Below are 22,257 nucleotides of genomic sequence, written 5' to 3'. Positions count from 1 at the left end.
CCCCCTACCGGGTACGTCTGCGCGCGCGCAGCGTCGTACTGGCGGAACGCCTGGTTCATCGTCTGTTCGTCCATCTGCACGTGCCGTGCAGTTCCGCTCTCGGGCTGCGTGGTCGCGAGCAGCGGGCGCGCGTGCTGCGGGGGGTAGCCCGCCCGGGTGGCCGGCGGGGAGTGCTCGTCGGAGAAGGGGGAGCCGGTGGAGGAGGAGCCGCTGCGCTCCCGCCCGTACGGGCGGCCGTCCGTGGCCATGGGTCGTCGTCTAAGTGTGGGGGGTGGAAGCCGCTAGGGCTGAGGCCGCCGAATCAGTCAAAGTATATGTACGCGGGAGGGGTTGCCGTAGCGCGAAGATCGTCTCGGTAGGCGCAAGATGACCGAAGGGCGTGGCAACGGCGGTGGACGGTGGTGGTGGCAGTAGAGAGACAAGAAAAGACAAGACGGGCGCAAGTGGGACTGCGCAAGCAAGGATGTGAGACGTGCCAGCAACGTCAAGGGTCGGTGCGTACGCAGGCCCCGGAATGTTTAGGATGTAAGCACAGAGTTTTTGCGAAGGAGAGCACCCTCTATCGCGTGAGTGGTTCTGCCAAGGCGGCACAGGCAACCATCCCGATCGAGCAATTGTCAACTGCACCGCTCGATCAATTTCGCCGGGCCTGCCGCGGGCCGCTTCGAGGGCATCCAGGGCCGCCATGACGCGCACCCACGCGTACCTACGGCGCCACGCATCCCGGTCTTCAATCTGACGGCATACCGGGGAGAACGAGTTTGAAGGAGAGGACATGGGGGAATAAGTGACCGGGTCTTGGCTGAAAAGAGCGGGTATGTTCTGCTTTATATACGCTGATACCCCACTGCGCTTCTGCGTTGCTCAGACATGTGTCACAGAACATGCGAGGAAGTCTCGATCGTGAACAGGGTGGCTGCAATTTGCCACACTTCGGCACCATATGCCCATGCGTATACTGATCATGATCATAACTACTGCGCCCCCTAGAAATATAAGAACATAGCGTACGGCGGAAACGAATAAACAAGTATCGTATAGAAGTAGATGTGTAGACAAGTACTCGCCAGAGGCCCGACCCGGCTGGTGCACCACACGCGGCACGCAGATCACCTGTACGTCCTCTTACGCAAGAGCACGCCCTCCACCGCCTCTCGTACATGCATCTGCACCCGTTCTGGTGTCGAAGCGGCCGATGCATCGTCCGTCGTCACGGCTGTCGTCACCGGATTGGACGCGGGGTCAGGCGATGTCGGCGCAGGCGTGGCCGAATGCCGCCGCGGTTTGAAGATGAGGGCAATGATGAGGCCGAATATGATCAGCAGCAGCAGGAAGATACACTGTCGCCGCCCGGTGTTCTTCTGGTACCTAGACGAAGCAAGGAAGCGGGGCGGAGTTAGCGTCCATGCTAGAAGGGGGGGAGAGCGACAGGAACCTGGTCTCAGAGGGGAAGAGGGGTACGGTTGGTAGAAAGGAAGCGCGAGAAGTGATACGACGCTCTCAGAGTTCCAGGGCACGAACGTATCACGGGAAGACGATTGAGAAGACGAAGGGGGAGAAGAGGGACGTACTTGGTTGCTACGTCCAGCTCCCGTACCGCGTCTTCCATGTGCGCCGCCGTCTGCTCGATGTTGTATTCCACGCTGTCCAGCAGCGTTCCCTGATCGATCACCAGCGCCGACAGGTCCTTGAACAGTTCCGCCAACGACGCGATCGACCGCGCGATCTCGGTCAGCTCCCGGTCCCGTGTCTGCAAGTTGAGGTCCGTCATCTGGCGCACTACCACATCCTGGTGGGACTGCACGCATACGAATGGTCAGCACAAACACCCAAAGAAGCACCGACGAGCACCCGGTGCATGTGAACGTGACGCACTGCAGCCGCTGCCTCTACATCCTCGTCCAGCGCGGACATCCCAGCCGACCCCTTAAGGGAAACCGCGCCCGACGCTGCAAGCAGGTCTTGGTTCTTGATCGCATGTCCCTGGAGCTCTGTGAAGCAGCGCGTTCAGAATCCGCTCCAGGTCGGCCGCGTGCCACCGATCGTCGCGCCCGTGCGCAAGGCTGCGCACTGCATTCACTCACTTTCCATGTAGACGCGCTGTTTCTTCCGGAACGTCGCGCTCAGTTCCTGGATGCGCGCCGCGAGGCCGCGCTGAACGTTCTTCGCCGCGAGCTCCTGATGTCGTGACTGCCCACCTAGGGCAGGCGGGAATGAGTGCTGCGGTATCGACCCAATCCGCTGGATCAATGTATGACACTGGCGGAAATCCTGCCCACGGAACGGAAGCAATCGCATGCCGGAGTCAGCGGAGAGTAATAGCACGTAAAAGCGATAGCCCATCTCTTACCTTCGTGATATCGGTCGTCGCGGCCTCGATCTCTCTCTCTTCCGCGGACCGGTCCGAGAATCCGGGGAGTGCATGCTTCGCATGCAGCTTGTCGAGTACAGCGACTGTTAAAACATGAGGTTAACGTGGGGGCGTGGACGGTGTGTGGAATACAGCGGTTTGCGAGGACTGGGCGTAGAGGGACATACTTTTAGCCTCAACGCCTGCGAGGATCTCTTTTACTTGGTCCGCGATATCAACCCTGTCGATCCCACGATGGATTAGCATGCTTCATGGATAGCCAACATGAGGCGGCAAGACTGGACCCCAGCCGCCGGGCCGGCCCCACGGACACTGAGCGATGCTGCTGGAAAGCAGTATGTTTCTCTCGAAAGAGTATGGCATGTATCGCCCATCACGAGTCTGACCACTGCGATTATAAACATATTCACGTTCTAGCCAAGGTAACCACATGACGGAGTGTCATCGCGCTGGACGCTATGGCAAAGGTTCCAGCATAGTGGGCATCGTGCATGAGATTGCGTCCGACGTATATCGGAAGCAGCAGTTGCACTAGCATCGTGGACTCGGAGCACGAAGCACGTACAATGTGCACCAGCGGACTGTTGGGAGAATCATGAGCCTAGCGAGCAGTCGCTACCGGCGCAGCTCTGCTCCAATATGACCGCGAGGAGGCTCACTTGACACGCCACCGGAGCTCAGAAGCTACGTAGTGCCACACTTGAGGGTGGCCAATATCACAAGCGACCATCCATGAACGGCGCAATGCGGGAGATATCATCATCACCTTGACCAACTTCAAGGTGCCACCTGCGGTATGTGGTGTGGGAAGAACTGACGACCAAGGGAGAAAGGAAGGCAGCTCTTCGGCCAGAGACCACAGTCACGCCGAGATGATAGCAACTCCGACCGAAGACATGCCCGGGAGAGAACGTCCTGGGGACCGCGGGATGTGTTCCGCGGAACGTGTTCGTGAATGTGTTCTGCGTTCCGGGTGACCGAGTGTGGTAAAGATGGTCGCAGTGGCGGCGTCCACATACCGTGCCGAGCGTACCAGGGCAATGCGCTCGGCACGAGCCCGCCACCCAAGTACTCACGTTGGAGGGGGCAAAATGCCACATACCGCACGACATTGGTACACCACTGGTCACCTCTGTCACCCAAAGAAGCTACCAGAATGCGGAACACGAGCCATAACGTGTTCTGCGGGACAGATCTCTCTGCCGCCGGGACCTTCTGGACCGGGGACTGTCTTTGCTGGTGCCGGTACACTCAGGGAGGTCTCCGCGCGTCGCTCAGGTCGCCATTACGTGCATGCCAGTACAAGGACCGCCGTGCACGTAAGGCGTTGAGCTCGTTGCCAGGGACAGAGCGCACGGACTCCAAAGACCGTGATTTGCGACTCACCATTTAGGCGGAAGTTCTGCGTCTATGGAGATATGTCCAGAGTCGGGATTAATGAGGTGCTCGTGCTCATCGTCCTCGTTCTGCGCAGCGTCGTAGTTGGTGATGACCCTTGAGCGGCGTGTTCGTGAAGAGCCGGCGCGGGAGTCCCTGTAGGAGATGAACAGGAGGGTGCGGGAGCGGGTGGTTGGGTTGAGGGAGGAGGAGGAGGCCATTTGGACGGCGGCGGAGCCTGGCGCTGGCGGAGGGCCCGCGAACGGTCGTCATGCCGGTGTTTGTTTGGCCGCGCCGGCCGTGCGCTCGCGTGGCCGAGCGGGGCAGGAACCCGGAATTTGGCATGAAAGTCAAAATCTGCGAGCGCCCGAATATTGCCGAGCGACGGAGCGCCCGCAGCTGACGGAATCGGAACACGGGGGCGGATGCCGGAGAGCTTGGAAGTGTGGCTAAAAGGAATATTGGTTGCAGACGGCGCCCCATGACCAGCGCGCGGCTGTGGATACAATGATGCTCGTCGCCGTTTACGTGCAGGGCGAGGAGCGCCTGGGAGGGTTCGGGGCTTGCATTGTTCGCGAAGGGCGTCCGCGTCCGCGCCGACGCTGGGAGTGGCACCGCGGGCGTCGAGTCGATCGGCGTCGGAGTGTGGCCTCGGAGCCCCTGTGACCGCCCCGTCCTGGATCTGCCATCGCTTGTCCATCGCCTGCCCTTCCTTGCCAACCGCGTTGCATTCATCCCCTCCTGCCGGCCCTTATCGATTGTCTTCCGGATCACCCACCGCCCAAACCTGTGACTCTCTATTCCGGTTTTTTCAACGCATGGTCGAAACACTCGCATTGTGATGCCCCTTCTTTCCCGCTCGCTATAAAGTCTCCCCCGTCCCTCCACCTCTACCTTAAGCTCCCCAGCGCCCCTCTATACTCCACCGTCTCCGCGCATCTCCTCCCTAATACGCTGGACCGCAAGCTCTCTATTCGCAACCTACACCCCTCTCCTCGCCGACGACCTCTTCCGCACCCGATTGCCCCCATCATCCTCCGCATCGTCCTCCGCACCATCCTCCGCCCCCATCTTCGCCGCACTATTCCCCTCCGTCGACCGTGATCAACAAACTTTTCCGTATCGTAAGCGCATCACACCGTCGACGCTTCTCCGCTCGCTTAAGTCCATAAACTTTAGACTTTCCATCACAGCTGTGCAACATGTGCTGTCTCGATACGTGCGTCCAACTTCTTCGTTCGTAGCTGCATGCCCTGACGTGCTCCGCTCGTTCTACAGCGAAGGCACACGTTATTTCTGCGGTGTAGGTGTTCCTCGTTGATAGACTTTCCTCGCGCCCTGGCTGACGTCACTCCGCCGCCCGTTATAGCACTACATCATCGTACGTGCCTTTCTTTCTTTGTCCCTGTGTGCGCTTGTGCTTATGCTCTTCTCTGCAGACCAAGAAGCTGCGCAAGCACGACTGCCAGAGCCCGTGGTGCTGGAACTCTATCCGCCACCGCTGTCCGCCCAACTCCGGCTGCAGCTGCGACCGCGTATGTCTTTGATTGTGCTATCTCGCACACCACGCACTAATCCTCTCTTGCTAGTACTTCGGTCCTGACGCGAATGAGACCGTCACCGAGGTCAGCCCCGACTTCTGCCCGGAGTGCGCCCCCCATTTCGGCCCGAAACGCATCAGGCGCCGCCAGTAGTCTGCACCAGAACGACATGCACATCCCACATCTGCCGGTTCCACCCTGCCCCGCGATCTGTCTACACTACTAGTTCTCATTCCTAGTCGCGCCCCCGTTCCATCGCTGTATCCCATGCTGTCGGAATCCTGCCCATGCTGTCGACATCACTCGAAGCCAACCAAGCACGCACGCTTCGAACGTGTTGTACCATACTACTTCCGTATCTATCACTTCTTTATCCTTCTCATCATTCGTCACACACGCTACGTCGTACATGGAAATCATTACCTCTCCCCCTCCCCCAATCGTCGAGCGATGGGAATGTAGTATATATAATATCTCCAGTTATCACAACAAGTCCTTTTCGATCACATAATAGGGCGCCGATGCTCTGCTTCTGCAGCTGAAAGGGTTCACATGAAGGGGCGAAGCTTAAGTAGAGTGACCTGCACGACTGCTGCTCGTACGTGTGCACACTGTAGAATAACCCGTAACGCCGACATTGGTTTTGGAACATGGGATGGTGCATACACCAAGTGTTGCACTGGCGATACCTTAACGAATGAGAGATACTCATGAGCTGCGAGAACGAGCTGTCCTGCATCGCTTGTCAGGTCGCAAGGGAACTGTTTCTTGAGTCCAGCTACGGGTGCATATTACAAAATGGTCTGAACGACACAAAGGACATACAACGAGATTCATGTACCGACATCACCACTTGACCGCAAGCCCGACGACCTCGCTCTCCACAGCGCGATACTGCGTCCTGAATAGCGTCCGTCGACGCTCCTCCGCCGCCACGTCCAGAATCGACGCCCACGCAGTCCTCCCCTCCGATGATGGTGCCGCGCCGGTGATCTCCACCAACACCCGCCCGGCCAGCTCGTCCGCATTGTCAAAAACAGATCCGGTCTTCGAGCCGAACGACGATGAGAAGCCCTCGGCAGGTGGCGTCGGCGGCGGTGTCGGGAGCGTGTGCCAGTACGCAGTTTCCACTTTCCGCGTCCATTCCCGGTCACCCCACTTGGGCGCGACTGGAACAGCAGGCAGCGGCTCGTCGATGTCCATCTGGACCCCGCTGGCTGCCCAGTCGCGTGGCAGGCCCTCCGCGTCGGTCGTGGTCTTCGACGCCTGGTGCACTGGGCGCAGTTGTCCGCCGCCGTTGACGCAGCCTCCGGGGCAGGCCATGACCTCGACGTAATCGTATCCTCGCTCTTCCTGAGGAGCGCCTTCCGTCCCAGCGGTGCCGCCTCTACGCACCGCACGTCCTCGCGCGCGAAGCCCCGCCATTCGTCCTGCCGCCCCTCGGCCGACCTGCACGCCGGCTTCCCGGCCGACCTTGCGCACGACGTTCTGCAGGTTTCGGAACCCATAGCACTTCGCGCCTCGGAATACGACGGCGCCGGTAGATCGATCCGTGAGCGTGTACTCTTCGTAATCCGCGGTCCGGACCGTCTTCGTCGAGAGCTCGAGCACGGATGGGTCGGCCGCGGTTGAGGTGAGCGTGGAAATGAGCGAGTGCATGTACGAGCCCGAGCTCGTTCCGGGATGCATGAGGAGCTCCGGGAGGCCGTGGTCTGCACCCGTGTTCGTGGCGTTCATGGCGGCATCGATGGCACTAGCGCTTCCATTGACGATTCCGTGGGGCAACGTGGGATGGGGGCGCGGAGGCAGATTCTCGTCGGGCACCGGCATTGAGAGTTCCCAACCCTTGTCCTGCATCAGGAGCTGGAGCTCCCCGGTGGTAATAACGCAGTCCACGTCGCGCGTCGAATACACCTCGCTGTAGAAGTCCTGCCGCGATGCTTCAAGCTTCTTATCGTAGCACGGCATCACTGTGACGTGGTATATCTGATCGGGCCTGAGAAGACGATAAGTCGAAGGTGGTACGTCGGCGATCCATCAATACAGCGGGGGTAGAATCAGCGGCACAGGGAAAAGAGAGCGAAATGATCAGCGCGTCTGCATAATCTGAGTGACAGGATACGCACTGCTTGCCCCATTTCGCGCCTAGCCACTCCTTGACGAGAGTACCCATGACCTGTTGCGGACTCTTTGTCTGTGAGATATACGGCAGCATCTCGGAGTGCGTCTTCTCCGCGTAGCACACCCAGCCAGGGCATGCGCTTGCGAGCATCGGGAGCTTCCCATCTCCCTTCTTGCGCTCTGCGAATTCTTTCGCGTGCTCAAGCAGAGAGATGTGCCGCGCGAATGTGGTGTCATACACGTGGGCGAAACCAAGGGCGGACTGGCAGAATGCAGTTACACGCCGGAGGACCTGCAGGAGGCTCAAAGTTTGCGAAGAGGTGGAGGAGATGGAAGCAGCAAGTGACGCGAGGCATTGGGGGGCAATGGAGATGACTGGGACCTTGTGATCCTGAGACGTAGAAGGGGGATTATTTTCCAAGAAGTTCAAGACCTCGGTGTGGGATTGCATGGTGATGAGGACGGACTCCGCGGACGTGATACACCCACTGAGCACGATGTTTCAGTTCCTCGCACATAAGGCCCGTGCACAGAGAGCGTACCTGCATGCCAGACAGTCATTCAAGCTAATCTCCGCAGTTGCAAGCTTCTGCTTGGTATCCTTCCCTGTCTGTGTTGCGGTCTGTTTGCTAGTTGCGGACACCTCGTAGTATAACCCGCTCGAGTCGACCTGGATTTCGGTCTACCGAATCGCAGGCGGTATGTGAGTTATGCCTTGTGAGACTGTCTCACATGCGCGACTCACGGCGGCGGCACCAGCATCCTGGGGCTCCGGTTTGTTGGTCTGCTCTACGGGCTTGATGCAGGCTAGCGAGGGCGTAATGAAGTCATTGAGATCGGTGAGCGTCTACTTTTCCAGCATCAGCGACCTTCCCATCTCCGTGTCCTAGGTCAAGAGGAGACAAACCAGGGCTCCAGAGAACGCCATGTTGCGCAGTAGAGGTGGTGGTGGTGATGGTGTAGAAAAGCGGTAGAGAGCGGCATTTCGGAGAAGAAGACGGAGCCGGAGTCACTCCCAGCCTGCCTGACAAATCGGAGATCTCGATCGGCTCCAACACTGCCACTCATCACCTCCGTCCACATCCAGTAGGTTCTGTTGTTCAGCGCAAGAGGGGGGCAAGATCTGAATCGGGAACACCGACCTCAAGTTGACCCCCCCACCCCCCCGGTGTCCTGGGTCCCGGTTCGCGTTATGTTAGTGAGAGTGCCCAAAATCTGTGCTTCAGGACGATTTGGAAAGTGATTTTTGGTGAACGCACTCTCGTATACTATTCCATCATGTCTGTGAATTTTGGAGGCGGAAGATGGGGACAGAGGTGACCCCGTCGCTCATTCAGTTGGGCGGGAAGTGCTTAACCTGCACGTGATCAGCGCGTCGCGCGCGTCGGCTCGAAGACGCGCGCCCGGCGCCTGTGGCAGCTGTCTCTCAATGCGCCGTACGTACCCGCATTAGCCCTGCTACGGCATGAACATTTGGGAAGCTAAGAGAATTTACTGTGATTCTGGTACTTTGTGCTCGCTATTTCTGCAAGCTTCGATAACCCGGCGCGACTGCTTACCTCTACGGCAACGAGGCTTCAACAAGCTAGCTTCAACTTCGCTTGACAAGACTCTTCAGTGCAATAAGTTGAGTGCCGCTGAGCTCAGTCGCGATGAGTGTTAGCTTCGCTACTTCAAGCACCCTCTATTCAATGAAAAACATTCCGGAGGTGCGTACGTTCCACTCGAGCTCTCAGGTCCATCACTTTCTGAAGGCGCCTAACATCTCGTTTAGCTCGGCAAGGTCGCTTAAGGGGGGGGAGGGGGTACCCCCCCGGTTCTCGGGGTCCCTGAAATCTGTGAGGTCAGTGTCGAAAAATCTGATTCTGCCCCCCTCTTGGTTCAGCGCACAGCTCAAGCCAATGATCAGTCTGCTGTTTGTGTTGACGAGATTCGTCAGCTTGGCCTCATTGTGAGCACGACTGAGTGAATACAGGTAAAATGTTGAATAAGCAGATAGTTACAGCAATACAGGCTACATTATTCCAGATCCAAGTCCAAATACCTAACAGAGATTGCGCGGTTATAAGTCTACAAGCAACATGATGGGAGCAGGGGCATAGAGGCATAGAGCATAGTGGGGGCATAGGGCATGAGGGCATACGATGAGACTATACTACAATAGGGAGATGAAGGTAAAGACATTAGAGCCAAAATAACGGAGACAATTCTGAAGCAAGATAAAAGAGTAACGCGAAGGGAATAAAGATACAGTGGCCTTATGATTTGGGCCTCAACAGCAATGAAACCTTCTCTCTCGGCCACTCGGGACGGACTTCGGGTTCGGGGGGCACAGTCTTGACTGGAGGAACCACCCACCGAATCTGGGGCGGCTGCGCCTTCTTCGCTCCGAGCCCAAAGCCGTTCTTGGCTTTCTGCCACAGCTTGCTCGCGGCCGACGGCCCCGGTTGCGGTATCTCCGTGGCTGCAAGGGGTTGCCCCAAATGCGAGTCCAGATTGCGTAGCGACGCCGCAGAGCGTGAACCGATATAGTTCGCATACATCCCGCCGCTCCTTTGTGTCTCTCTGATCTGCTGCAGCTTTGGGGAGTCGCGGAAGAGGAACGGCCCGGGAACACTGCGCGCGCGGCGCAGCTGCGACTGCAACTGTTCAGAAGCATCGGCCTGGCTGCGCCCCTTTTCGCCGGACACAAGTAGGGGTGTGTCGATAGCGGCGGCAGCAGCAGCGGCGAGGGGACCGCGCGTAGGCGCTCGCAGAATTGACAACGAGGAGTATCGTGGCGGGGACTCCTCGCTGGGCTCCTCGATGCCTAGGGATGACGGCACTGATGACGGAGACTCCCCGCTCTGCTGAAATGGCGGGGAAGTCGACGACGACGAGCTTCTCGGGGAGGCGGCGTCGAAGCGGACTGCCCTACTGCTAGAGGCTCCCGCGGCGTCGACAAGATCGTATGGTTCTCCTAGCGCGGAGCTAACCACCTGCGGGCGGGGTTTCATAGCCGACTTCAATGGCTGGGGCCGGGGCTCCGGTTGTCTCAGCGCGACGCTATGCTGCCGATCGAGCTGAGCTGTGCTCTCGTTCAGGGCCTTCAAGCTCTCCGCAGCAAAGTCGGACGACGCGCGTGAGGGTGCAGACGGAAGCGGCCTAGTGGGTGCTCGGAGGATCAGGTTCGACGGTAGTGAGCGGTAGACCAAGTCGTCGTAGTCGTCGTCGTTGTCAGTGTCCTCCTCCACGCCTCTTTCGAACGCGGTAATCAGTTTGGGCGACTCGCTCCAATTGTCAAGGTCCAAGACGAACGATGCTGCTGCTGCGGGGGACTGCTGAAGAGCGAATTGAGGTGGACTGCCACCGCACGACGTCTCAGTCCCAACGACGGAGTGGCCTTCCGAGGGCGCTGCCGAAGAGCGTTCCGGCGATAGGTCGCGGGCACGTTCTTTTCCTTTCGCGCTGAGAGTGGTAGCCCTTGTGCCAGAGGAAGAGGGCTTCCCAGAGACCAGGAGGGAAGGGAGCGGCGGAAGAGGGGGCAGTACGTGGTCGATAGACGCGACCTCCGATACCACGGTATCCGCCTTAGATAGCCTCGCCAGACGTTTGGCGACCTCTTTCACGGGCATGCCCGTAGACGCGCAGGCGGCATTGGCCGTCGACGGTCGGACGTGCTTCGGAGAGGAAACCTTCCCCACCTTCGAAGACACCACTTCAGTGTTCGACGCCTGGATAGGGGGAGTGACAAGGCCACATTCGGAATCCATGACGGAGGGAGGCATGGCAGCGGAGTCCATGTTCGAGACCAGGGAACTACGATGGCTCGGCGTCGGGGTTGGACGCGGTTGCGGTGTCGTCGCGTTCAGGGACCGAGCCTTTTCAACAGACCCACCGGCGGCGACTTCTACCTTGCGTCGCGGCGCAGCCTTGCTCTCCGCACCCTCGGTCGCGACCTTTCGATGGGTGAGGTGGGGGCTAGATCTGCTACTTGTCTCAGTTGTCAGCTTGGAAGGCCTGATCGTCTCAGAAGAGCCGACAGAGCTGGCAGTACGAATAGATGCTGCGTCGGGTGGCGAGGGCTGCTTTGCTGTGCGGGCGGAAGGGGGATTCGGATGTGCCGGCGAGGGAGTAGATGGAGCCGGGGAAAGACTGAGAGCAGAGCTGCTGCTGGATGACGACGTCCGCGTACGCAGCTTTACGGGGGCTTCCTGGAACGCGGGGGTCGACGAGCATGATGAACTGCTGCCAGAGGAAACCTGTTCACTCTACGTTAGAAATTGTCAAGATACTAGAAGCCGTGATTAACTTACAGATCGTTGGGAACGAGCTTCATCGCTCTTCGCGGTATGCGTGGTACTCTTCGGGGACATGCTGTTTGTCGACGTGGCTTCAGACAAAGTTGACGGCAGAATCCGCCTCATTTGAGGGCTCCGCTTCGTAGCCTCTGACGGTACATGTTTGGAGGGCGGAAGATCTCCCCCCTTCAATGACTTTGTCGAGGGAGGCGCCGATGCCGTAGATGTGGCGATGTCGCGCGTCGAACGGGTGGGAGGGAGTGGAGGGCGCGCGGGAGGTGTGGTTTGAGTACCAACGGTCTTCAGACGTGGCACCTGCGCAGTAGGCGGGTTTGGGCGCACCGCTGGGTGCGGGACAGCCTTCGGGGCAGGCGGAGGCGTGGCAGAGGCTCGTCTTGCGGTAGGTCTTGGTGCGGTGGCGGGCGTTGGGAGATGGCTGAGCCGAGGTTCTGTCGTAGGAGTCGGCTTGGCAGCAGCTGCCGCCACTGGCGCGCGCGGGGACTGTGCACTCGTCTGGGGGGCCTTCGGTGCCGCCTGTATCAGCGTTGAGTGATCGGAGCGCTCTGAAATGTCAGACAGCGCATTCGTCGCGATCTTTCCAACCGACGATGGTGGAGCTGACGGAGAGCAAGCATTCTCTGGAATCGCATCGCACCAGGCATGTATGTTAGCCCTCCCTATCAATTCGGCCGCCGCCTGTTTGGCCGCGCGGGCGGGGGTAATGGTTGCTTGTGAGCTGGACTGCGAGACAGAGCTCGAGCCATCGTCAGACAAGGCTCGAGGCGGAGAATGCGCCACAGCGGGAGCAAGCTTGACTGCAGCAGTGGACTGAGCGGCCGGGCGTGCGTCGCTCGGAAGCGGCCTCCCTACGCGTGATGGCGCATTAGAATCCCTGGTCGGACGCGGTGTTGTCCGTGGGGGTTGAGTCTTTGTCCCCGCTGCTTGCGACGAGTTTTCAGCCCGTGCCGTTGAAGATTTCGCATGGACTAGCGGAGTCGCTGCTGATGGAGACGACTGGGAGGTAGCGGGTGGTTGTTGGGCGGCGGCAGCAGCCTCGGGGTCAGCCTGTGGGAAGATAGGTGAGCACGACGACAGTCGCAGCTGGAACAAACGCACACGGCGTACCTTCAGCTTAGCTTTTGCCGCACCGGACCGTGCTGCGTCTTCGCGAGTGAATGGCCTGCGATTTTGTAAGATCTCGGCGAGATGATCCAGCTTTGTGTGGCAGTTATCCATGTGCTCTTTAAGAATCTTCCCAATTTCCTCATCGCTCATCCGTGCGGATCTGTGCGCTGCAGTAGTAGTCGGTACTGGGGCGCGATGTGGGGTCTGCTCATCGGCGTGGGGCAAGGTGGGGGGACGCGATTTGGGCGTGCCGCTGAAGCTTGCCTTGGGTGTGGACGTGGTTGTCGACGCTGAGGGATCAACCACAGGTGTCCGGCGCAATTTCGGGGAGGGGGTCACACGAGGGGCGTGCGTCTTCGACGGCGTACCAGCTGGGATGATTGGTGTGGTAGTGGACTTGGCGGGTGCCGCGTTCGAAAGTGTAGCGGTAAGGGCCGTGTCTGTGGGTTGGGCACTCATCACCACGCGCGTAGAGCGTGATCCTCCTTTCATCCCCGCGCCGGGCCCGCTAGCGTATTCTTTTGCATATGGGGCGCCAATGGGAGTGGTCGTGCAGCGCACAGTTTCTGTAGGATGAACGGAGGCTAGAGGGCACGATGAGGTGATTAGGGTCTGTCTCATGACAAGGACACGCGTCGTACTTACCCTTCGATATCTGCTGGGCGCCCTGCAGCTCTTTAGCCACATGTCGGTGGCTCGAAGACCCGTCGCGATTCTCCGACGCGTTGATGCCTTTGGGTGGGTGCGGGGCAGGTTGGTTGTGGCGGGCACGTTCATCTTTGGGATTCCTCTGCCGAGGGGACTGTGTAGATGCGATCCTGCGGGAGTCGGCCTCAGGAGCCCCACCGCGAGCGGGACCACCGGCGGGCGGCTTCGGGGGGGAATGGTGCATGGGGGGCATCGGTCCAATAGGCAGGACGCTGTGGTGCAGCGTCAATGGATGGGCGTGAGTGTAAAGGTATCCCGCAAGGGGTGAAGGGTGGAAGAGGTGGAAGGAGGCAGAGAGAGGACGCGTCGCGGGAACTACAGTGGCTGAGACGGAAAGACGCGCCGGACCTTGCGCGCAAAGGTCTCGCGGACATATGTATACCCCGTACTGGCCACCGCTTGGACCATCGCTGTCCATTTTTGAATGGCCTTTGCCAACTCTACTCGACAACCCTGCCCTGGCATGACCATGCGCAGACGGCCATTTGGATATATGGATATCTTCGGACGGGCTGGCGCTCGACATCTTGAGCTAGAGACCCTCACAAGGCCAAGCGCTTCGCGTGTTCTAGCTTTGACCTGTCAGACGCGGGTGTAGCCCCTTTATGAGGGTGTGCGGCTCACTCGAGCGATATGAATATATGTATTGAAGAAACTGAATGCATCCCAGCATATGAACGCGAGGGGGATATCATCCAAGTGCGCCGAGTGGTTCCACTTCAGACTGCGATCTAGAGTGCCCGCAGGCCTGAAGTGGGACCCAGCACAGCCAAACATGATCAAAATCCACGCTGACGTTTTGACATCCATCACTACAAGTGGGTACCAAGAAAAAAGTCGGGAAACTGATATCTTGAGGTACTTACAGGTTTGATCCATCGCAGTCGGCGAGAGTAGCATAACTAGTAGCTGGGGAGGGGTCACATAGCATTGGCTGGCAAAGTGTCGGCCCCCTCCACTTATGGCGCCATGGAGTGGCTCCGACTTGATAAAGGCCCCTTCCCCCAAGAAATACAACTATGGCAGCTTGTACCGTTGGTTTCATGGTCCTGGGTTAGCCCATTCTGCTGCGCTTTTCCGGATATCCGTTAGCCTGCAATGTGCGCGACCACGGCGCTTTGGTGACCCACCGAATGAATCGGCGTTGAAATTGTGACTTCTTTGATCTCGACGGACAAATTCCTTTGTCAGGCATGTCGAGAGCCATGAGATAACGCGATATCCAGTCAAAGCGAGCGGCGTGCATAGCCTGGTGGATAAGAGAAGAGTTGCGGGCATGGGGCGCAGGACCTGCGCAACCCGGCGGGTCCCGAGCACCGCCGCAACTTGCCATGCCACGTCAACATCGGTAAGTGCAACTTTGCGCATGTACCCTCCGTGTTAAATTTCCCGCAGGCCGTATGAATAAAATGATTCACGCTGCTAGATATCACACTCGTATCAACTCTGCCATTTAAACAGGGCTCCAAGACATCTAGTTGTATACTACGTACGATCAACTCGTGGCACGCGCCGAGCGCCTGATCGAGGGACCAACAACTACCATCACGCAACAGTGACGTACAAAATACAAAGCCATGGACGCTAGTATATGGCTCCCATTGCCAAACTGGCAACAGGTGGCCGTAATATCTGCGTTGTATGTCCGTCGCATGCGCGACAATATTGCGCAAACAGATATAAAGGCAAACCTGTCGCATACAAAGTACTACGAACGGGATTTGCATTCCCTTGACCCTAAACGTTTAAAATATAAAGGACAGCCATGCTAGGGTTCACCACCAACGGTCCTGGTCCTCCTTGTCCACTGTCACTGGAGAAACCAACCGGCGGGAATGCAATGTGGGACAGCAGTCTCGCAAATAACTTTCCAGCAGGTGACACTGCCCTTGCCCCTCCAGTACCAGAGCTTGTATCGAGCCCAGGTTTTCGCCCGTCAACAGTTGTTCTATGGTTGTCCAATCTAGAACGCGCATGTCCTCGAAGTAGGCAGGAGAAAGGTTCCGGACGGCACATTCGGAATTTAGCGAACGGAGGTCCTCCACGTTGTCGACAACCAGCGCGATGGTGATGGTCCGGAGGAACGGCGACGAAAGTTGTGAGAGGATGGTCGGGATCGACAGGAGAGACTCGTTCTGTGCGACGCACATCTCGCCGAAAGCGAAGCGCAGAGTGCATGTCTCCAGGACCGAAAAGGACTCAAGCCAAAACTCGCTTCCCCGCAAGGCATCTGGAAGGGCATGGTGAGTCTTCGCGCAAGAGTCATGCAATGCGGCTCCTGCTCACCGGTCATTCTCCCCTCAGGAGCAAACACGATCTCTAGGTTTTTCACGGTACCCGCACAGAAAATGGCTGTCGCGTCGAATTGAATAGCATCCCGCGGATCTTGGATGGTATGTTGTAGGGACAAAAGACCAGGAGTTGCCGAGTGCACTTGGAGCCAGCGGCTGATGAGGGGAGCACCATCACTTGCTCGGGATTCCAGGCGACGCAGAGGAGGGAGTGGGGTGAGATCGTACGGAACATCCGGTTCAGGCGGGAAGTGCACGTCGATGGAGTGCAGACGGACTTCCCGGAGGGCGCGGAATAGGGAAAGACCGGACAGCAATAGAGGTGCAGTGATGACTCCTGGCCCGCATAAGAACAGCGAGGTGAGAGCAGGTATGTGAGAGGCGACCACAGCCAGATGTTCGACAGAGACCCGCTGGTAGGCCGGCGTGACCATGCCGAAGGAAGATAGAGCTGGCAGTCGCGTCAAGAACTCCAGCTCCTGCTTCGGGTCCGCCCAGTCCTTGAAGCGCACGCATACCGAGTTTATCGCAAGGGCGAGATTCGGCGCCGAGTCAATGAGTGACATGAGAGTCGAGACTTGTCGCAGATGAAGAGTAAGGTCGCGGAAGCGGTGGTAGCGGGAGGTCGGCAGCATGACATGGCTGGCAAGGGCACATGCTGCAAGGGCTCGCCGGTCTCTATGGAGGTGGTCGAGGATGCGGTCGATGAGCTCGGGCGGGAGCTGCGCTGTTCTTATGAGCGTCATGACTTGAAACTGATGTACGCAACATACCAGGCATCGTTGCGAGCGAGAGTGGCGAGTCGCGGAGTCGCACTGCGCAGTTCCGGAGGTCGTGGAGGTCGCGGATCAAGCTGTGTGCAACTGCACGCGCGCGCCTCCAGCTGGGATGCATCTCAGAACGCACGCCCACGTCGCGCGCACCGCTCGCACAACACCTTCACCTCTCCGTCTTGCTCGCCGGCCGTTCCATGAGCTCTCGGCATGCTTGGCAGATCTAGTAGACCGCGCGGGGGCGACAATGACGCAGGAGTGAGCCAACCACTGCTGCGCGGCTCCGACGAAGACCTCCCAGCCACCGCACACAACAACGTGCTCTTCTCCGTGGACGACGACGCTGAAGACGACGAGGATGACCTGCCGCTAGCAAGTGCGGATGGTCTCGTAGACCAATCGAAGCCAGGCCATGTCCGCTTTCAGGAGGAAGTCCAGGTGATAGCGCCTCCGCTACGGTCGACCATGACGAGCCGAGAGACTGGTGCGTGAGTCCTTCCACGGGAGAAGCTACGGGCTATGAAGGTTTAACTATGCCTCAAGAATATGAAATGGATACGGACGACCTGGACGCCATAGCTCTATCGCAGCTAGAGTCCTCAGCTCAAGACCGCGCAGGTCGCACAGGAAGCCGCCGCTCACGACGAGAACAAACTATGCCACTGCTCGTGGGGTTGATGGATTCATCCGCTGTTCGAAGAAGCGTGGATAGCCCAGGAGCCAACTATATCTTCGACCAGAATGTCGACCTTGAGGAGCTCGCAGCCAAGCAGACCGCTGGTGGAGGAATGCTGGATTCGGTCGCAAACATGGCAAACTCAATATTGGGCGCAGGTAGTCATCGTTCTCGTTTTATCATGAAACTCAGCTGACCGGAATATCACCAGGCATCATAGGTACGTGTGTGCATATCGGTGGGTGAGTAGCCTAACGTTGCTTCTGCCAGGCCTCCCGTACGCAGTCCGACAGGCTGGTTTCTTTACGGGTCTCATTCTGCTACTGGTGCTGTGCGGAGTAACAGACTGGACGATCCGCCTCATTGTGGTGAACGCCAAACTCAGTGGTCAGAACTCCTACATCGGAATCATGAACCACTGCTTCGGCCCCAGTGGTAGAGCCGCTGTGTCGTTCTTCCAATTTGCTTTTGCATTCGGAGGTATGCATTGGTCTACACAATTCACCATCGTCTCGCGTACTAAATATGGAGGGAACACGCAGGCATGTGTGCGTTCGGCATCATTATCGGTGTGTTGGATTGATATAGCTCACTCGGAAAGTAGACACTGAGATTATGCAGGCGACACAATCCCACACGTCATCCGCTCTGTCTTCCCTCACCTATACAGAGTTCCCGTCCTCAAGCTACTCGTCCAACGACAATTCGTCATCGCGCTATGCACAATATGCGTCTCATACCCACTATCCCTCTACCGCGACATCCACAAACTGTCCCGCGCATCAGGGCTCGCTCTTGTAGGGATGATCATCATTGTTGTGTCGGTCCTCGTCGAAGGCCCAAACGTCACCCCGGACCTCAAAGGCGATCAAAGTCTACGATTCACTTTCCTAGGCGATAACGTGTTCCGAGCCATAGGCGTGATCAGTTTCGCGTTCGTGTGCCACCACAACTCGTTGCTCATCTACGGTAGCCTGCGCACACCCACGCTCGATAGGTTCAACAAGGTGACTCATATATCCACCATCATCTCTCTGGTTTCGTGTTGCACCCTGGCGATATCCGCGTACCTCGTCTTTACCGACAGGACGCAAGGCAACATATTGAACAACTTCGGACCTGTACGTTAATTTTCTGCAATCCGCTCCGTCCATACCTCCAATCTTACCCTGAACCTAGAATGATACTCTCATTAACGTCGCGCGGTTCTGTTTCGGGCTGAACATGTTCACTACGCTTCCTCTTGAGCTCTTCGTATGCCGTGAGGTAGGCTGGCCTTCTTCAATCTATCAATAGCCGCCGAATCTAACTTGTACCCAGGTCATAGAGCAGTACTTCTTCGAAAACGAGCCGTTCCATATGCAGCGGCACGTCTTTTTCACCACCGCCGTCCTCTGCTCCGCAATGATCAGTAAGCTTGCCTCTCTCGCCCGGTTGAGACCGTGCTTGACGCTTCATTGCAGTCTCCATGATCACCTGCGACCTCGGCGTCATGCTCGAGATCACGGGCGGCGCTTCCGCGACCGCCCTTGCGTTCATCTTCCCCGCCGCGTGCCTCATCAAGCTCAGAGCGCCGCAGAAACCTTGGTACGCGCGCGAGAAGCTCCCGGCGGTCGCTTGCGCGGCGTTCGGCGTCGTCGTGCTCTCCATTTCGCTCTTCCTCGCGCTTGGGAAGGCGTGGACGCCCGCCGGCAAGGCGGTGATGTGTGTGTAGCGTCTGCCCGTCATCGTGTCGTTCTCTTCTTGCTTTCGCTAGGTTAGCAATCCCATTGCCGACTCGTGCTCTCTCTTACACGTACGGTACAGCTTTTGCCTGCCGCGGTAGATATTCGCGGGCAGCCCCATGGACGGACTACTGGCATGGACAGACTTCCCCTACATGTATACCAGACGATATAATTTCAGACCGGACTTCGCCCCTGCCCTGGCTAAATCTCGTCTACTCCATAGATATCTACATCGTGCTAACATTAAGTCGCGCCCCGAGTCATCTCCCGCATGCCCTGCGAGCGCGTCATGATTCGCGTACAATATCCCTGAGTCCGGGGACGCTGTCGAGTGCCTCCACGCGCACCCCCATGGCGATGCTCTCGTTCGCAAGGAGCGGCGAGACATCGAGCCCCGTGTAGGTACTCCACACCCGTTCGACGCGGGTCGAAGGCAGCTCCTCCGGCGGGCAGTTTACAGGGTCCAACACCAGCAGCCAGATCGCGTCGTAGCCGCCCGCTGTAAGCACAGTCAGCATGCGAACAGACGCACAGAACAAGATGACACGTACCTCCGGGGACGCCGCCGCCGACCACTCCCGCGACAGAGATACAGGCGTCAAGAAGCGCAGTTTGCTCAGGAGGCTCGATGGGAACATCTGCGTGTTGGCCCATCGCGCGCATGTTCGCGCGGATGCCCTGTTTCAGCCACCGCTGCCGTCAGTAAGGGATCTCCGCGGACGCGAGGACGCGCGAACGTACCTCGGACAGGTTGTGTGCCTCGATGAACCCCTCGATGACCTCTTTGAGGTCGCTGTGGTCGCTGTTGACCGCGATGTTCGGGTTCGCGAGCCACTGCGGGGACGGTGTCAATCAAGGGAAGCGGGAGCCACAGGGAGGCGGACCTGGACGCTCTGGATCGTCGAGATGTATTTGACCGCTTTGCGGTACGCGGTCGGATTCTTCTCTGCAATGGCCGAGAGGCCTAGGAGCGCCCTGCTCAGGCCCTGGTTGAGGCTGTCAATCGTGTCCCATAGGGTCTTCGCTGTCCGAAAAAGTTAGCGAGGCGCTTGAATGGTGATTTGTAGGACATACCATCCGCGGCGTTGGCTTTCCGCCATTTGAGGACCTTGCCGACTAATGAAGGAGTGTCGCTGCCTGCGTCGACGTCCGCGAGCATCAGACGCGTCTGAGGAGGGAGCTTGAAGGGCTCGACGCGATAGTTCCATGCGGGATTTGAGGGGGCAATGACAGGATGAAGTGCTTGACTTGCCTGTGAAGCCGACAAGACTGTCAGCGCATAACACCATACATCCATGGTTCCTGGCGTACGAGGTTCTCGCTCATAAGAGGCTCGATGACCGCGGGGTCGAACCGCGTGTATAGCTGGCTGCCGAACACCGCCGCGGAGACGTCGAAACCGCTGCCAACCTTCCCTTGCGCCAGACAGTGCACATACTGCGCAAGGTTGTGAGCGAGTTTCCTGCCTTCGCTCGCGGAAGCGGTGCCGCCCTCTGTCGCAAAGGAGTCGGCAGGGATGACGCTGAGGTGAAGAAGAAGGCCGGAGACGAGAGAGGTGATGAGGGCGGCAGACGAGCCCAAGCCCGTTTTGTGTACATCGGCGATGTGTACACCTGTCTTGTTGAAGGGAGGCAGTTTGGAGAGCGACTGGAGTGTTGGAGGGAGGTTGCGCGCCGTGAGCTGCAGGTACAAATAGGTCACGTGATCTATTTGTATGCAAAATGTGGCAGGCGCAGCAAGTGGTACGAACCTGAGCTCTCTGGGAGTAGAAATCGTTGTCGCCGACGATCGTGATGTCGAGACCGTACGAGAGCGTGTTTTGCAGCGTTCCGACGCTCTTCAGCTCCGCGGCGAGCGTCAGGGTGCGCTGGAGCGCTAGATGTACGAACTTGTTCTGGCTGGAAGCGCCGTTTACACTGTGAAGCACCATCGTCAGTTCCGGCTACGATAGCAAGCGCCGCGACCAGCGAAGCCGTGGACGCAAGGGAAGGTGAAGCCTTGCCTGTCTGCGATGTGCTCGACGCGGACCCCGTCTGGGCCAGCGAAGTCGACAAAATAGAGCCAGGACGCGTTGACGAACTGGGGCGATCTCACGCGGATCTGAATCGGGCCTTCCACGCGGTGGGGTTGTGGGAGCGTTTCGATTGTGGTGTAGAAGCGCGAGCTGGTCGAGACGACGACGCCGGAGTACGCAGGGTCGAGTACAAGGTACCCTCCCGCGAGAAGGACCTTTCCAGGAGAGGAGATGACCGTCGGGGACGACATGGCGGCGAGCGGCTGCTGGTATGAGCAAACGGGGCGATCGGGCAGCGGTAGCCTACTTGCGGGAGAATCGGGGGATGCGGGGATTATAAAGGTACGGCTTGACGCCCTCGCCCGATATTCTGCGCCGGTATGTGGACTGGTAGGGAGCGCTCGCTGCTCGCGGGCACTGTGGGGGTCGGAGAGCGGGAACAAGACGCGACGCACAGCTTTGTGGTCCGACTGCCACCACGCGCTCCGGCGCGCACTCCGCGCATCCTGCCACTCCTCCTGCCATAGCCCACCCCTGGCCTGTCCGGTACGGGCAGGCGTCCTGCCACGCCCGTCCGCGATAGTGCGACTAGACCGGACGGCCGCCGTAGACGTCGTCATCTGCTTTTTGGATCTACATGCAAGGCGCCGGCGCGGCCGAGCCGCCTGTACGGAATAATTGCACGACGCGGGCGCTGCACGACACTTCCCGTCGTCGGCCTGACAGCCTGTGCGCATGTACACTTAAGGTTCACCGGCGCCGGGATGTACGTACATACAGCATGCGCCTGACGCCGCTATGCGGGAAAAAAAATCGGCGCTCGAGAGGTAGAATGACGGGGCTGGGATAGCGCTGGTACTGGTAGCGTGAGTACGAGCAGCGCGTCGTTCCGGGCGTAACGCGGATGCCGAAGCCAAAAGCGTAAACGCCGCTAACACTGCTTCTGCGGACACCTTCTCTCGGGGACTAGATAAATATGCACTCGGGGTGAGGTGAATTCCTTGTGTTCGACCCGGCGTTGGATCTAAGGGGATACCGCTACGTTCTACTCGGTATGCCCTCGGTACCATACGGGTTATCGCCTCGGGTGAACGAGATCGCAAGACGCCGTGGGGTGCTTCTGCCTATCTGTACCTAGTACCGCTGCACAGCGGTTGACGTGTATACGTATTCATGGCAATCGCCGAGCGTCCAGTGCACGCAGATGCTGCACCTTCTAGCGGAAGTTGCTGGCTCCGATGTGCACGGCGTAG

General features: G+C 58.5%; 7 protein-coding genes across 7 annotated transcripts; 2 read left to right on the top strand and 5 right to left on the bottom strand.

Annotated features, from left to right (window-relative positions):
* Positions 1-952: 952 nt before the first annotated feature.
* TRAVEDRAFT_56258 (t-SNARE) lies at positions 953-3,969 on the bottom strand (the record flags this gene model as incomplete). Its single annotated transcript, XM_008035802.1, has 7 exons — positions 953-1,368; positions 1,572-1,798; positions 1,876-1,991; positions 2,085-2,271; positions 2,351-2,454; positions 2,539-2,591; positions 3,758-3,969. 7 exons carry the CDS (start codon positions 3,967-3,969, stop codon positions 1,110-1,112), a joined length of 1,158 nt encoding a protein of 385 aa, XP_008033993.1. The 3' UTR covers positions 953-1,109.
* A 981-nt stretch (positions 3,970-4,950) lies between these two features.
* TRAVEDRAFT_43419 (uncharacterized protein) lies at positions 4,951-5,442 on the top strand (the record flags this gene model as incomplete). The annotated part of the gene is made up of 5 exons (XM_008035648.1): positions 4,951-4,967; positions 5,027-5,051; positions 5,118-5,129; positions 5,188-5,283; positions 5,338-5,442. The coding sequence occupies 5 exons, from the start codon at positions 4,951-4,953 to the stop codon at positions 5,440-5,442; spliced, it is 255 nt and encodes an 84-aa protein (XP_008033839.1).
* Positions 5,443-6,135: 693 nt separating this feature from the next.
* Positions 6,136-8,338, bottom strand: TRAVEDRAFT_161204 (iron hydrogenase; the record flags this gene model as incomplete). The annotated part of the gene is made up of 6 exons (XM_008036235.1): positions 6,136-7,042; positions 7,076-7,285; positions 7,416-7,898; positions 7,953-8,092; positions 8,156-8,257; positions 8,318-8,338. 6 exons carry the CDS (start codon positions 8,336-8,338, stop codon positions 6,136-6,138), a joined length of 1,863 nt encoding a protein of 620 aa, XP_008034426.1.
* A 1,330-nt stretch (positions 8,339-9,668) lies between these two features.
* TRAVEDRAFT_43417 (uncharacterized protein) lies at positions 9,669-13,707 on the bottom strand (the record flags this gene model as incomplete). Its single annotated transcript, XM_008035647.1, has 5 exons — positions 9,669-11,376; positions 11,447-11,637; positions 11,706-12,755; positions 12,816-13,399; positions 13,461-13,707. 5 exons carry the CDS (start codon positions 13,705-13,707, stop codon positions 9,669-9,671), a joined length of 3,780 nt encoding a protein of 1,259 aa, XP_008033838.1.
* Positions 13,708-15,221: 1,514 nt separating this feature from the next.
* On the bottom strand, positions 15,222-16,650 carry TRAVEDRAFT_56256 (uncharacterized protein). The gene is made up of 3 exons (XM_008035801.1): positions 16,588-16,650; positions 15,810-16,541; positions 15,222-15,753 (listed from the first exon to the last, which is right to left on the bottom strand). Exons 1-3 carry the CDS (start codon positions 16,592-16,594, stop codon positions 15,299-15,301), a joined length of 1,194 nt encoding a protein of 397 aa, XP_008033992.1. The 5' UTR covers positions 16,595-16,650; the 3' UTR covers positions 15,222-15,298.
* Positions 16,651-16,797: 147 nt separating this feature from the next.
* TRAVEDRAFT_43415 (amino acid transporter) lies at positions 16,798-18,977 on the top strand (the record flags this gene model as incomplete). The annotated part of the gene is made up of 9 exons (XM_008035646.1): positions 16,798-17,071; positions 17,131-17,421; positions 17,475-17,483; positions 17,534-17,743; positions 17,806-17,832; positions 17,885-18,384; positions 18,443-18,529; positions 18,584-18,674; positions 18,727-18,977. The coding sequence occupies 9 exons, from the start codon at positions 16,798-16,800 to the stop codon at positions 18,975-18,977; spliced, it is 1,740 nt and encodes a 579-aa protein (XP_008033837.1).
* Positions 18,978-19,277: 300 nt separating this feature from the next.
* TRAVEDRAFT_34338 (Phosphomevalonate kinase) lies at positions 19,278-21,255 on the bottom strand (the record flags this gene model as incomplete). The annotated part of the gene is made up of 8 exons (XM_008035471.1): positions 19,278-19,489; positions 19,542-19,668; positions 19,732-19,824; positions 19,875-20,014; positions 20,065-20,242; positions 20,302-20,670; positions 20,741-20,906; positions 20,993-21,255. The coding sequence occupies 8 exons, from the start codon at positions 21,253-21,255 to the stop codon at positions 19,278-19,280; spliced, it is 1,548 nt and encodes a 515-aa protein (XP_008033662.1).
* Positions 21,256-22,257: the final 1,002 nt, after the last annotated feature.

This window comes from Trametes versicolor (assembly GCF_000271585.1).
Source record: "Trametes versicolor FP-101664 SS1 unplaced genomic scaffold TRAVEscaffold_2, whole genome shotgun sequence".
Classification (NCBI taxonomy): Eukaryota; Fungi; Basidiomycota; class Agaricomycetes; order Polyporales; family Polyporaceae; genus Trametes; species Trametes versicolor.
The sequence above is the reverse complement of the archived record's forward strand: the minus strand, read 5'-3'. Positions and strand labels throughout refer to the sequence as shown.